This window comes from Natator depressus, chromosome 13, assembly GCF_965152275.1.
Source record: "Natator depressus isolate rNatDep1 chromosome 13, rNatDep2.hap1, whole genome shotgun sequence".
NCBI classification, from domain to species: domain Eukaryota; kingdom Metazoa; phylum Chordata; order Testudines; family Cheloniidae; genus Natator; species Natator depressus.
Window position 1 is genome coordinate 16,001,550 of NC_134246.1, and position 13,167 is coordinate 16,014,716.

Sequence of the window (13,167 nt, forward strand, 5' to 3'; positions counted from 1 at the left end):
GGATATACTTCTACCATCGCTATCACAAGTAATATTTTATTAGTGTCTATAAAGCATGATCAAATCTTAGAAAGAAGAACCCTATGCAGCAGAAGTGCAGTGTCATTTTAGTTCAGTAACTGACTTAGCATAATTTTATTTTGCATCTGTTGTTTTCGATCATACATTGGTCTCATGCAATGACTACCTGAAAAATTGTTAGTTTCTTTTGAAAAGATGGCAGAATTTTAAGAATACAACTGGATGAGATTTTTCCTCCCTTACAGAATAAGTCCAAATTAGGCTTTAATAGTTTTAGCACTAGACTTTTAGAAACTAAATAACATTTAAACATGCAAAAGGTTATTTGCTTGGATCCTTTGCATTTTTACCTTATGTCATGGAAGAGAAGGAAGAAATGTAGTCTAATGTCTAGAACAGGGGACTAGGAGTTAGAACTACTTGGTTCTAGTATCAACTCTCCCCTGCACTCATTGTGTGACCTTGGGCAAGTCAGATCAGTCTACCTGCCTGTGCAATGGTTGGTATATAATTTGTAGAGATATAGTAAGGTTGGATAGTCAAGCGCTTTGTGATACCCAGCTGAAGGAAAGGATATAGGTGTGCAGGTTTTATTAGGACAGCAGGGACAGGAATGGTCAATAATAGGTTCGGTAGTTTCTCAGTGTCAGCCCTAATGGGTCCATTGTGTCCCCCATTATCATCCTTTCCACTATTCTGTTTCTGTCTCAGTTCCTTTACCGTTCCATATTTACCTTCTGTTCGCTTAATTTCTCTCATGCCCCCACAACTGGCCAGCCTCTCTGGAGGTCTGAAAGGACACACCTGCAGATTTAGCTTTGCTTGGCATTCCTGCCTGGTGGGTACACAAGATTTGCCTCCTTGGTAAAAACCTTTGATTGATATGGCCCTCTATTTGCTGGTGCTACGGCCTTTTCTTTTCTCTCCATTTTCACCTACCATCCCCAGCTCCTTCCCACACACCCTATTCTCAAAGTGACTGGAAAGGAGAGGAATTTCAGTTGTTTGCATATGAGTCATAGAAGTTTGTGACTATGTAAATGAAGCAAAACAAAACAGTTTTCATAGCGGCAGCTGGGTGTTCAAAAGAAAATGTCATTACACAGTGCAAGGGAAAGGACAGCAAGTGTTTTCATGTGGAAACCAAACATGGGTGCAGTGTATACACTGTGTTATATAAGCTTTGTACTTAAGGTTATGTAGAACATGCTCCAGGCATTAGTCATTATCCAAGCTCCTGAAGAAATGCGTGCTATTTCCTTGTTCTTCAGGCATTGAGGTAACTGCATAGGATCCAGAGGTTATATGGTATAAGTAAAGTTTCTAATGTAGTATGTTATAACTATATTGGGCTAATGAGATAATATAGCACTTTTCTAAATCTCAGCACTTCACATTTGCAAAGCACTGTACAATCTCTGCTCAACCTCAACCCCCTGCGAGACAGATTTTTATCTCCCATTTCACAAATGGGGAACCAAAATAAGTTAGCAAAAACAACAAGGAGGCCTTGTGGCACCTTAGAGACTAACAAATTTATTGGGGCATAAGCTTTTGTGGGTTAGAAGCCACTTTATCGGATGTATGGAGTGAAAATACAGGAGCAGGTATAAATACATGAAAGGTTGGGGGGTTGCTTTACCAAGTGTGAGGTCAGTCTAACGAGATAAATCAATTAACAGCAGGATACCAAGGGAGGAAAAATAACTTTTGAAGTGGTAAGAGAGTGGCCCCATTACAGGCAGTTGACAAAAAGGTGCGAGTAACAGTAGGGAGAAATTAGTATTGGGGAAATTAAGTTTAGGTTTTGTAATGACTCAACCACTCCCAGTCTCTATTCAGGCCTAATCTGATGGTATCCAGTTTGCAAATTAATTCCAGTTCTGCAGCTTCACATTGGAGTCTGTTTTTGAAGTTTTTTGGTTGAAGAATTGCCACTTTTAGGTCTGTTACTGAACGACCAGAGAGATTGAAGTGTTCTCCTACCAGTTTTTGAATGTTACGATTCCTGATGTCAGATTTGTGTCCATTTATTCTTTTGCATAGAGACTGTCCGGTTTGGCCAATGTACATGGCAGAGGGGCATTGCTGGCACATGATGGCATATATCACATTGGTAGATGTGCAGGTGAACAAGCCATTGATGCTGTGGCTGATGTTGTTAGGTCCTATGATGGTGTCCCTTGAATAGAGTTGGCACTGGGGTTTGTAGCAGGGTTTGGTTTCCAGGTTGGTGTTTTTGTTGTGTGGTGCGTAGTTGCTGGTGAGTATTTGCTTCAGGTTGGGGGACTGTCTGTAAGCGAGGACTGGCCTGTCTCCCAAGGTCTGTGAGAGTGGGGGGATCATCCTTCAAGATAGGTTGTAGATCTTTGATGATGCGCTGGAGAGGTTTTAGTTGGGGGCTGTAGGTGACGGCTAGTGGCGTTCTGTTACTTTCTTTGTAAACACCACTCTATACCAGAAACCTACTGACCGCTATACTTACCTACATGCCTCCAGCTTTCATCCAGACCATATCACACAATCCGTTGTCTACAGCCAAGTTCTAAGATACAACTGCATTTGCTCCGATCCCTCAGACAGAGACAAACACCTACAGAATCTCTTTCAAGCGTTCTTAAAACTGTAATACCCACCTGGTGAAGTGAAGAAACAAATTGACAGAGCCAGAAGAGTACTGAGAAGTCACCTACTACAAGACAGGCCCAACAAAGAGAGTAACAGAACACTTGGTAAAGAAACCCCCCATCCTTTCATGTATTTATACCTGCTTCTATATTTTCACTCCATGCATCCGATGAAGTGGATTCTAGCCCACAAAAGCTTATGCCCAAATAAATTTGTTCGTCTCTAAGGTGCCACAAGGACTCCTTGTTGTTTTTGCTGATACAGACTAACACAGCTACCACTCTGAAACCTGTCAAAATAAATTACTTGCCCAGGGCTGCACAATAAGGGATTAGAGTTCTGAGGTCTTGGCTAGCATATCAAGCACTCAACTATGCTACCTCATATACCTGGTTATTAATCTAATCCAACTACTAGCCAAGAACATAACATCTTTATTAGATAATGTATTTCTTTATGCTAATAATTATAGGCTAACACAAATATCTCCGACTGAAGTTATAGATCTCCCATTGACTTCAAAATGGGAATAGAATTAGGCCAACACTGACAAGTTCTGAAAATCCTAATAAGTTTGCATATCTGCGGAGTTACCATATAAAACTTTGAATCCTGTATCTCAGTGTGATCATGTCATCTCACGCTAAGCATGGGTGAGTTCAATTGCTATTTGGAGGGAAGAATAAGTAGTAATGGATATTGCTGATACAATACATGGCACTCTTCCCTTGAATGGAAGTTTGTCATGCAAGATGTAAAATCCACTGTAGGTGCAGAATCTTCACATCCACATGGAGTCGTCAGAAGGATGTAGATTTGGGCATCATAACAGTTAAGGGCTCTTTGTAGATGGATGGCTGTAGGATCTAGGAAAACAGGGGCCTGAGAGACTAATCTCAGCATATATATAAAAAAGAGATATTGACCACTGTCACTGGAAATATCCTTGTACTGTTTTATAAGCATAGAGGCTTAAATTCCCTCTGCAGTTTTGGTTGGATATTTCCCCCGCCCCCCTTAACTGTTGCACAGTGTTGCTGTGTACTCAACAGCTGTGTTCCACCCTAGAGGTGGCTTTAGTGATGAGACACATGCTTTTACCTTCCCTTCTCAAACTAAATGAGATTCCACTATTGGAAAAAGTACAATTTTTGTTTAATCAGTTCTGCTATATGTATGTGTACAATTCAGCTGCTTCTATCTATCACATTCTGGGGGAGCGGATGTTTTTCTCTTCTGGCAAGTGCCTCTGACAAGAATCTAAAATGTCTTCACTAGTTAGCCCAGGAGACTAGCACCCAGGTTAGCCTAGCTCACGTGAGAACAGCCACACCGCAAAGCCTTACCTTAGTTATTGTGTCTTCAGTGGTGTTGCACTCAACTCAGTATGTTGCTAGTACTTCTGGGGATGAATCCTATGGTTCTTTGTGCTGCAGAAAGCTGAGCTGCTTTGTGATTCTCTTACCAAATTGTGGGAGAATTGCTCTGTTCTTCTGGGCACACAGGCTAGGATGTAGCACATCACTGGAAGACTGTCAGCACCACAGTGATTTAGTCTGCATCCTCACTGCAAAGTAGGCAGGTTACCAGCCCAAGTGAAAGTAGAACCCTCTCACCACTAAGCCCAAGTGAGAGGACATGTGGATGGGAAAGAGATTGGTTAGAGGCAATACCTGGTTAAGAGTCCAAGCTAACTCTGCATGGAAGCTCTCTCCTATGTGTAGTGCAGTGTTTTAATGAGACAGGTAACACATCTTTGCTCATATTTAATGTTTTAATTTAGTGCAAACAAGTTTTGTTATAGGAAAAAAATGTTTAATATAACCATTCTCTTCCTCCTATGTGGAAATTGCTGCTTTGGACATGTGAAAAACACTTTCAAGAGAGAATATACTTTTAATAGGTTAGAGTTAGGTAAACTGTTTTATCGATCAGGTTTATAGCTAAGAGATCAGTAAATGGACTTCCACATTATTTCAAAATATCAGCAGATTAAGTTCTTCTTCTCTTCCACTTTAATTATCTGTCCTCTAACTTGCTCCCTTCCTTCCATGCAAACTGAGTATAAGGTTTTATTGGATCTTACTGCTGTATCACAAACATCATACGCACTCAGAATCCAGGGGTGGACCTTTACTTTATGCTCTAAAGTTTATTATGGTCCATTGCTTCTCTTGAATAAGGGGACATTGAATACGTTTTATTCAGCTTGCAAACTTCCATAAGGAGTAAGCATTGTTGACAAAGTCCACATTGTGGAATTTACATGAAGGCCTCGTTTCACTACATGAATACTTGCTGTGGCAGGATATGACAATCAAGTTCTTGCAGGGCCTGAATCAACTGGCTTCTATGGAATCAAGATAGAGCCCCCTAGTGATTGTAAAAGGCAGCATTTGTGAGAGTTGAGTATTTCCAGATTGCCTTTTATATAGGTTCATAGATTCCAAGGTCAGAGGGGATCATTGTGTTAATAGTCTGACTAGCTGTATAACACAGGCCAGAGAAATTCCTCAAAATAATTCCTAGAGCAAGTTTTAGAAAAAAATCTCTTGATTTTAAAAAATGGTCACTGATGGAGAGTCCACCTCCACCCTTTGTAAATTAATCCAATAGTTAATTACCCTATTAAAAAATGTACACCTTATTTCCAGTCTGAATTTATCTAGCTGTAACTTCCACTGTGTTATACCCTTCTCTGCTGGATTGAAGAGCCCATTATCAAATATTTGTTCCCCATGTAGGTACTTATGGAGTGTAATCAAGTCACCCCTTAAACTTCTCTTTGGAAAGCTAAATAGATTGAACTCTGACTATCACTATGAGCATGTTTTCTAATCCTTTAATAATTCTTGTGCGTCTTCTCCAAACCCTTTTCAATATATTAACATCCTTCTTAAATTGTGGACACCAGAACCCGACACTATTCCAGAAGCGATCACACCAGCATCAAATACAGCTCTACTCTTACCCCAAACAGCCTAGAGTCAAAAGCTACAACTGTTCAACTGACATAAAAAAAGGCCGGGGGGGGAACCCGTGTGTGTGTGTGTGTGTGTCAAAAAAAATTCTGATGGGCAACATGCTGATGTTGCCTTAGGCACTAAAATGCACTTCAGTTCTAAAAGTTACACTGTGGCATTACAATTTGTGTCTCAATTTACAAATATTTATTTCAGTTTATAAATATAAAAAAAAGCATCTAAGTGCCCTGTTTTAAATATTAAAAGAACAAGACCATCAGAAAATAACTCATCCCAATTACAATTAAACATGAAAACAGCCAATAATGAGAAAAATCTCCTCCTCTAGAGACCCCATCCCCCAAAAATCTCCAAACCCATCACCTTGACAATTCAAACATTCTCCAAAATTTTCAGGTACATAGGTATTGCAACATTCTGAAGCTTAAAAAATAAGGTTAATTTAGGTATGTAGTGAATTCTAAACTTAATGTCTTCATCATCATAATTCTTGCTCCAGGCAGTTGGGTTAGCACTGCTCTTGGAAACAAAGGGGGTCTGCATAGACAGGTCCCATGCCAAGTAAAGAAATGTATTTTCCCACTACTGGGTCTACAAACTTGATCTGGAATCCAAGAGTTAAATTGCGTTTTTTCCAGCCTGTACATCAATAATAATAGATAACATCAGCCAAATTTCATCATCAGTTATGCTTGTGAAACCCTGTCTTCACATTAAAGGGCTGTACAGGTGTGAGGGAACAAGTGAACGTGGACATCTTCTTGCACTTTGGTCAGTTTTCTCCATCCTAACAGGGTTATAAAAGTATTTGATACTCTGGTGGCAAAAAAAAGCATGTACACAGTAAGAGTCCTTTGAGAACTGTGCCTGAAATGTATCCATGTTTTAGAACAATACAAATTCTCTTGATTCTGTGACTTGCCAAAATAATTAAAAAAGCAATTATATATATATTTCTATATTTATTATTCCAGTCTGTAAAAATATAAGACTAATATACAGCTAAAGCTAGTTTGATTTTGTAAAATCAAAGTTCATTTAGTGAGATATCAATGTACATTATACATTAAAGTTGTAAGAAAAATACTGATATTTGACATTTTAAACAAATTTTCATTTGCGTAAAAATCAAGTTGCAAGTAAAATTTAATTAGAAAATACAGAATATTCACAAAAGTACATGTTGCAGACAGCTCACGAGGACATTGTCCTAAATTTATTGAGGCTGTGGAAGAACATGATTCACAGTTAAGCTTGACTTTTACTGATACCATAACAGAGATCCAAAGTGAATGTACCTTAATTCCAGCAACATTTGCTCTCTTCTCATAAGGTGCACTTAAAAGGTTAATCTGTTTTCAGACTGCCAGCAGAGAAGAGGGACAGATTGCTTTTATTGTGCATGTACACATCCATATAAACACTATTCAAAGGAATTTTGGTATTCCAATGCATTTTGAAATAATTTGGATATAAATTAGTTTATAAAATCTGGATTAAAATATAATTTATGTGCATTAGGATACTGAATACATAAAGAATGTGCATTGACAGCAGCTTGATATTTTAAGTCATGCATAATTTTAGATTTTACAGTTAAAATCAGTACAAAATAGTCAAGCCTTGAATTTTCTTCTCCCCACAGGGAGAAATTTTGAAAGATGTTAACTGTTAAAAAAAACTAACTTTAAGAGGTAGTGTATAAAAGGCTAATATATGTATCATCTTTTAAAAATATACTGAACCCAGTACCATTTTATATATAAAGTTAAATGTAACCATTTATTTCAAAAGTTGATTATCCTGGAATAGTGATTTTTAAAATGTTTAGTAATAATTTGTCGAGTGGTATGATGTAGATAGAAGATATTTAGAAAATCTCTCTTATGGTAACTGCAGTGTTATGTAACTACATATTGTGCAGTCTGTCATTTTAATTACAAAAACTTTTGTTAATCCTTCATGATGGAAATTCATGAGCACTTACATACTATATGCCCTTGTTAAGATTTAAGTTATTATCAGTATATATACCCAAAATGCATACACTATGAGTAAAAAAAACCTTCAAAATTAGGTGATGGACAAAAGTTTAGCAGCATACTACCTTGAAGTGTTTGTGTTTAAGCAATAAATTAATATCTTGTAACTTGTTTTCAGGTGCCAGGCTCATGTGTAAGTTAATAGCTTATTTTACATCCAAGCTGCAACACTACTAATGTACCATATTAGATCCATAAAACAATTCCACTGAATGAAAGCGTTACACTTCTACATAAAAAAAAGTGTGGTACTAGTTTATCTTCATCTGTATCTGTGGATCTCATTCTCTTCTCTTAATCCAAGTGCATTTTACCACTTTGATTATTCACAATACATTCAAGTAAATAAAAAGGCATGTGAATGCACACTAACACGATACAGGAAAGTCGTCCCATTGCTGAAGGAATAAAAACCAAACCCAGTTTTAAAGTAAGACACATGCCCTAAATAAAAAGGAGCAGCATGGATAAAAAATAAGTTTAAAAAAAAAATCAGTTTTTAAATTTACATGTTTACTCCTGGGGGAATTCTGCACTTGATGTCCCCAGCAGATTTTAACAGGGAGGCAAAGGGAAGCTGCAATTACACCTTTCACTCACCAGGTGGCAAAAGGAGAGGGCAGCAGGCTCACAGGCTAGAGCAGCCTGCCATGGAGAGGGAAACTGTTTTCCTCACAGGCTCCTGCTGGCAGGGCCATGTGAAGAGGCATGGGATGGGGGAGAGGGAGGAGGAGTGGAGCTAGTGGAGTGACCGCACTGAGCCAGGGGCTGAATGGAGGTGGGGATGCAGGGCCACTTGGGGATGGGGGTGGCGGGACACAAGGAGACAGGGCAGCTATGCCTGGCTGAATGGGGAGTGGGGATGTAGGGACACATGGAGACAGGTGAGCTAGGCCTGGCTGAGGGAGGGTGCTGGGACACACGGGGATGTGCAGATATGCCTGACTGAATGGGGAATTGGGGTACAGGGACACACCCGGGCAGATGTGTCTGATTAAATGGGAGAAGAGAGGGGTCAGCCAGCATCTGCATGAGGGAGACTCCCCAACTCCCTAACAATCACGCCCCCCTCCCTCCAAAATAATCTGTTCCATACTTCTCCCACCCACACTTCACCTTCCAGGTTTGTTCCCAGACTCCTTCCCAGCAATTACTCCCCCGCCATAGCTCCTCCATTGCCCCTGACATCCCACAGCAACAGTGCAGAGGCCTGGGGGCATTGAAATACGCTTTCATATTGTACTTTAAATCAATTACTCAAAGTTCTGTATTAATACTCATGGTAAGGAATCTGTCAAAAAACATTTCCTGAACACTTTTTTGTTGTCTATATTGTTAGACATACTTGCTGACAAGTATTTTGAAATAAATTACCAAAATAATTGAAACTGGCATGATAGTATGTTATTTTGATAAGTAAAATATGCAGAATTTTTATTTTTTTGGTGGAGAATTTCTGCAGGAGTACCTGTTGCTAATTCTTACTTTTATTCCCATTTAAAGTCAAACTGTTAAGTGCATGTTTTGTTCTTTTTTCTTTAGAAATCATAGAAATTAGGGCTGGAAAGAACCTCAAGAGGTTCGTTTCCTAACTGTAAATTTCACATCTTACACAGAAATTTGTTCTACTAAGAAGCTACATCCTTACTGAGATAAATACAAAATTGATAAGGAAATTGCAAATGTAGCTTGGGCTAACACCAGTTTCCATTAGACTGAATTTTCACAAGTCAGGAAGGCTGAAATACTTTAACCAGGCTATTTCTATCAGGGCTTGCAGTATGAAGGAACTTTGGAACACCTGAAAATTCCACCTTCAGAAGGCTATTTTTCAAAATTTTAGCTTGTATGTATAAAAAGTTAACTGTGCTAATGTATTAAAAGTTAATAGATTTTCATTATTAGCAGTGAACTAATTTTGTTTTGAAAACAATTTTATGTCTTAAATTTATTTCTTAAATACAAACACAATTTTAGCCCTTGATGCTGCAAGCAAACCACATGAGTAGTTCTACTGAAGTCAATGAACTATTCAGCTATTCATGAGAGTCAATTTACACTCCTGCTTAAGAGTTTGCAGCATCAGGATTTTAGTTTTCAATATTTTTGTTTTTTGCCTATAGCAGTTTTGTAATATTCAAAGAAGATACCCTACCAAGGGTGGTATATTAAAAAAACCAGCATTTATAATTTAGTTCATTATAAATTCTGAAGTGGTAATAGCATAAGTTTGCAAGTTAGTTTTACAAAGCCTAAAGTTGTTTTTTTTTTTTTTTAAATCAAGTGATATAAGTTGTGCTGGATAATAAATATTTTTTTTTATAGTTAAGACAGAACTGTTCATCATCATCAACTTCAAATAACCCTCCTCCCATTTGTAAGAATCTTTATATCTTTTAACATGACCATTTTTGGAGTATGAAATGGTAATCAGGTAAAATGTTATTTTCATCCTATTAATTTTGTATTGGATTTCTTTAGACATTTACCTAATGTAATTTACTACAATTAGTGACTAAGCCTAGCATAAAACGACAACCTTATACAATACTGTAAACTAAGAGAAGAGAACTGGTCCTCAAGGTACAAGAGGAGGAGGAGTAAGACTTTCACATTAGAATTTTTAAGATCATTGTTAATTGTGTCATTAAGGGGTAAACTCACATGACCATAAATTCAGATTAGACATGCAGCTTCACTATCTGATCCACCTCACATGGTAATGGAAATTTACTCTTTAAAACCAGTAGTATAAGTACCTCTGGAAGTAGACATGCGGTCAATACCTCTCAACCATCCTTCATTTTACCGCCGTCCTATCACAGCCAGGGTCATCTACCTTCTATCCTTACAAAATATTTACATGGAATTACAGAATTATAAAACTGACATTAATCAGCCCACATAATTTTAAGCTTCCTGCATTTACTGTTTTTCCTTACATTTGTTTGCAAGTCTTAAAGACTGGTAGGTTGAGAGGTATAAATTGCATTATACATCAAGCAAAATTAAAAGTTGTATGGCATCTTCAGTTAATGTAAAATACACCATTGAGGCAGTTTCATAATGTTATAATTGTCCCATCTTCTAAGGACTTTTTGTCTGGATCATGTATTTCATACTCCATGTTAATGTTGCCTGCTGAATGACATACGTTTACTTCACTAAAAGGAATGAAACCATTTTGTGTTGACTCATGAAGGAGTTCAATTTGTGTTAATGATTCCAGACTCTCACTGGTAGGGACAGCTTTTGGAATCTGCTGTGGCTCACCATTATCCTCAATAATGATGTCATCTTCATCACTGTCATCTTCATCTGGATGGAAGTTCTGCACACTGTGTGGTGTGTAACCTGGAAGACTAGTATCAGTAGACTGACCTGAGCTCCCAGAAGTCCTACTGTTCCTAACAACATTGTTTCTCTGATTTGCTGGTCTCACTGTAATGATCAGGTTACGGCTATTTGCAATCATCATGTCTGTAACTTGATCAAGGCTCTTCCCTGAGACTTCTATGCCATTTACCTCCAGTACTTCATCATTAACTGCCAGTAAGCCTGTGCTTTGAGCCAGGCCTCCAGGAACAAGCCTGGATATGAAAATCCCAGGTACTTTCTCCAATCCATGTGGTGTTACTCTGACACTAGAGCCATCCCGTATATAGAATCCAAGTGGTTTGTCAGTTCCATATTTGTAAAGTCGCACCCTGCGATGGGTTTCTGGGAGAATGTCCACATCAATAATAGATGACACTGGTCTGAAGTCTCGCGGCATGCTAATGACAATATGTGGTTTCTTTCTGTGGTTATCCGGACGCAACACATTTGATAAGACATTTTTCTTCCTTGTCACAGTATCTGTACCAAAGGCACTGTAGTCTGCATCTTCTGTAAAAAGACAGATAGCATATGTTGGTAATTAGTACAGTGTGAACTACTCTGTTCTGCATAGCATGGCTATCACTAAAGAAAGTTTTAGGCTGACAAGGTGCAAAATGTCTAGTAAAAAGTTCTCAGCATTCTGTACCAGCAACAATTTTCTCTGTCAGGGAGGTAATTATTCTAACATTAACAAAATAAACTATCTTGATTTAAAGTCACTTCACTTTACAATCACCAAAGAAAAGCTATTGTAAGTATTTCAAAAAAATTAAGCAAAATTAATAGTGTATTGGAGGAGGCAAGAATGAGAATCCAGCTGTTTTAAAACAAGATGTTTATCAAAAATAGTCAGTCTCTCTCTCTAAACACACCCCCCCCCATACCTAAAATTCTTATACAGAAAGTGATTCCATTTATTAAAATTTCTCCCTCCCCCTAAGTTTCAGTTCACTGGAACAGAAAGCATGAAAAGGGTTCACTGGCTGCTTTCCCTTTTATTATCAAGTATCTGGATGCTAGCCAATTGACCTGGATTCAATCTCCAGAAAGTTTAGTTCATTCCACACAATGCTGTCCCCTGCTCCTACATGGTGTAGGTAAAAATTGCTGGTAATAAACTAAAAACAGACCCTGCACAGCAGGAAATACTTAAGGCAAGTGATGTAACCAATAGCCAATACTATAACTTCCATAATTTGGTTTCAGAGGAGTAGGCGTGTTAGTCTGTATCAGTAAAAACAACAACTTAATCTCTAAGTTACCACAAGGACTCCTAGTTGTTTTTCCATAATTTGGAGTGACAAAAGTGTCTGAATAGTTTATATTTGCTCAAGAGTTTTTTTTTGTTTTTTTTTTTTCCAGAGTAACAGCCGTGTTAGTCTGTATTCGCAAAAAAGAAAAGGAGTACTTGTGGCACCTTAGAGACTAACCAATTTATTTGAGCATAAGCTTTCATGAGCTACAGCTCACTTCATTGGATGCAACTTATGAAAGCTTATGCTCAAATAAACTGGTTAGTCTCTAAGGTGCCACAAGTACTCCTTTTCTTTTTGTTTTTTGTTGTTCTTGTTGGTTTTTTGGATGGGGGAAGCCTACAAAGCATAAGATGCACCAACTGTTTTTTATGGAAAAGAAAATTAGCTAGCTATAGAACACACTAAAATTATTTGTTAGTTCAGAAATACAAATGCAGTGTTCTTATAGCCATGTTGGTCCCAGGATATTAGACACACAAGGTGAATGAAGTGAAACATATTACCTCACCCATTTTTCTCCAACTTTAAACGTCGCTAAATATGCATTTCAAAGACAACTTCTATGGTTAAATCTTTGCGCAGCATAATTCTCAATAAATGTTTTGATATTTCACAACAATCTTATTTCACTAGGCTTACTTGAATTAACATTAGGACTTCAATGTTATGCTATAGTTTTGCCTCATCTTAAATACAAACATTGTATTCCCTTTATAGAAAAGCTGACACCACTACATTGCTTTTCCACTTAGCATATGACCTTCTGGGACTAACTAGTCCTTTGATCCAGGGAGCTAGAATTTCTTTGTACACGTTGTTGGTGCCCTAATTATCAATTATGCCATATAGTCAGAA

The 13,167-nt window shown here is 37.9% G+C and overlaps 1 protein-coding gene across 1 annotated transcript in view; it reads right to left on the reverse strand.

Annotated features, from left to right (window-relative positions):
• Positions 1–6,249: 6,249 nt before the first annotated feature.
• The window catches only part of PARD6B (par-6 family cell polarity regulator beta), a 32,109-nt gene continuing 25,191 nt past the window's right edge, over positions 6,250–13,167 (reverse strand). The window contains exon 3 of the mRNA XM_074970003.1: positions 6,250–11,563. Within this exon, the coding sequence (XP_074826104.1) occupies positions 10,737–11,563 (827 nt within the window). The 3' untranslated portion in view covers positions 6,250–10,736. The remainder of the gene's footprint in view (positions 11,564–13,167) is intronic.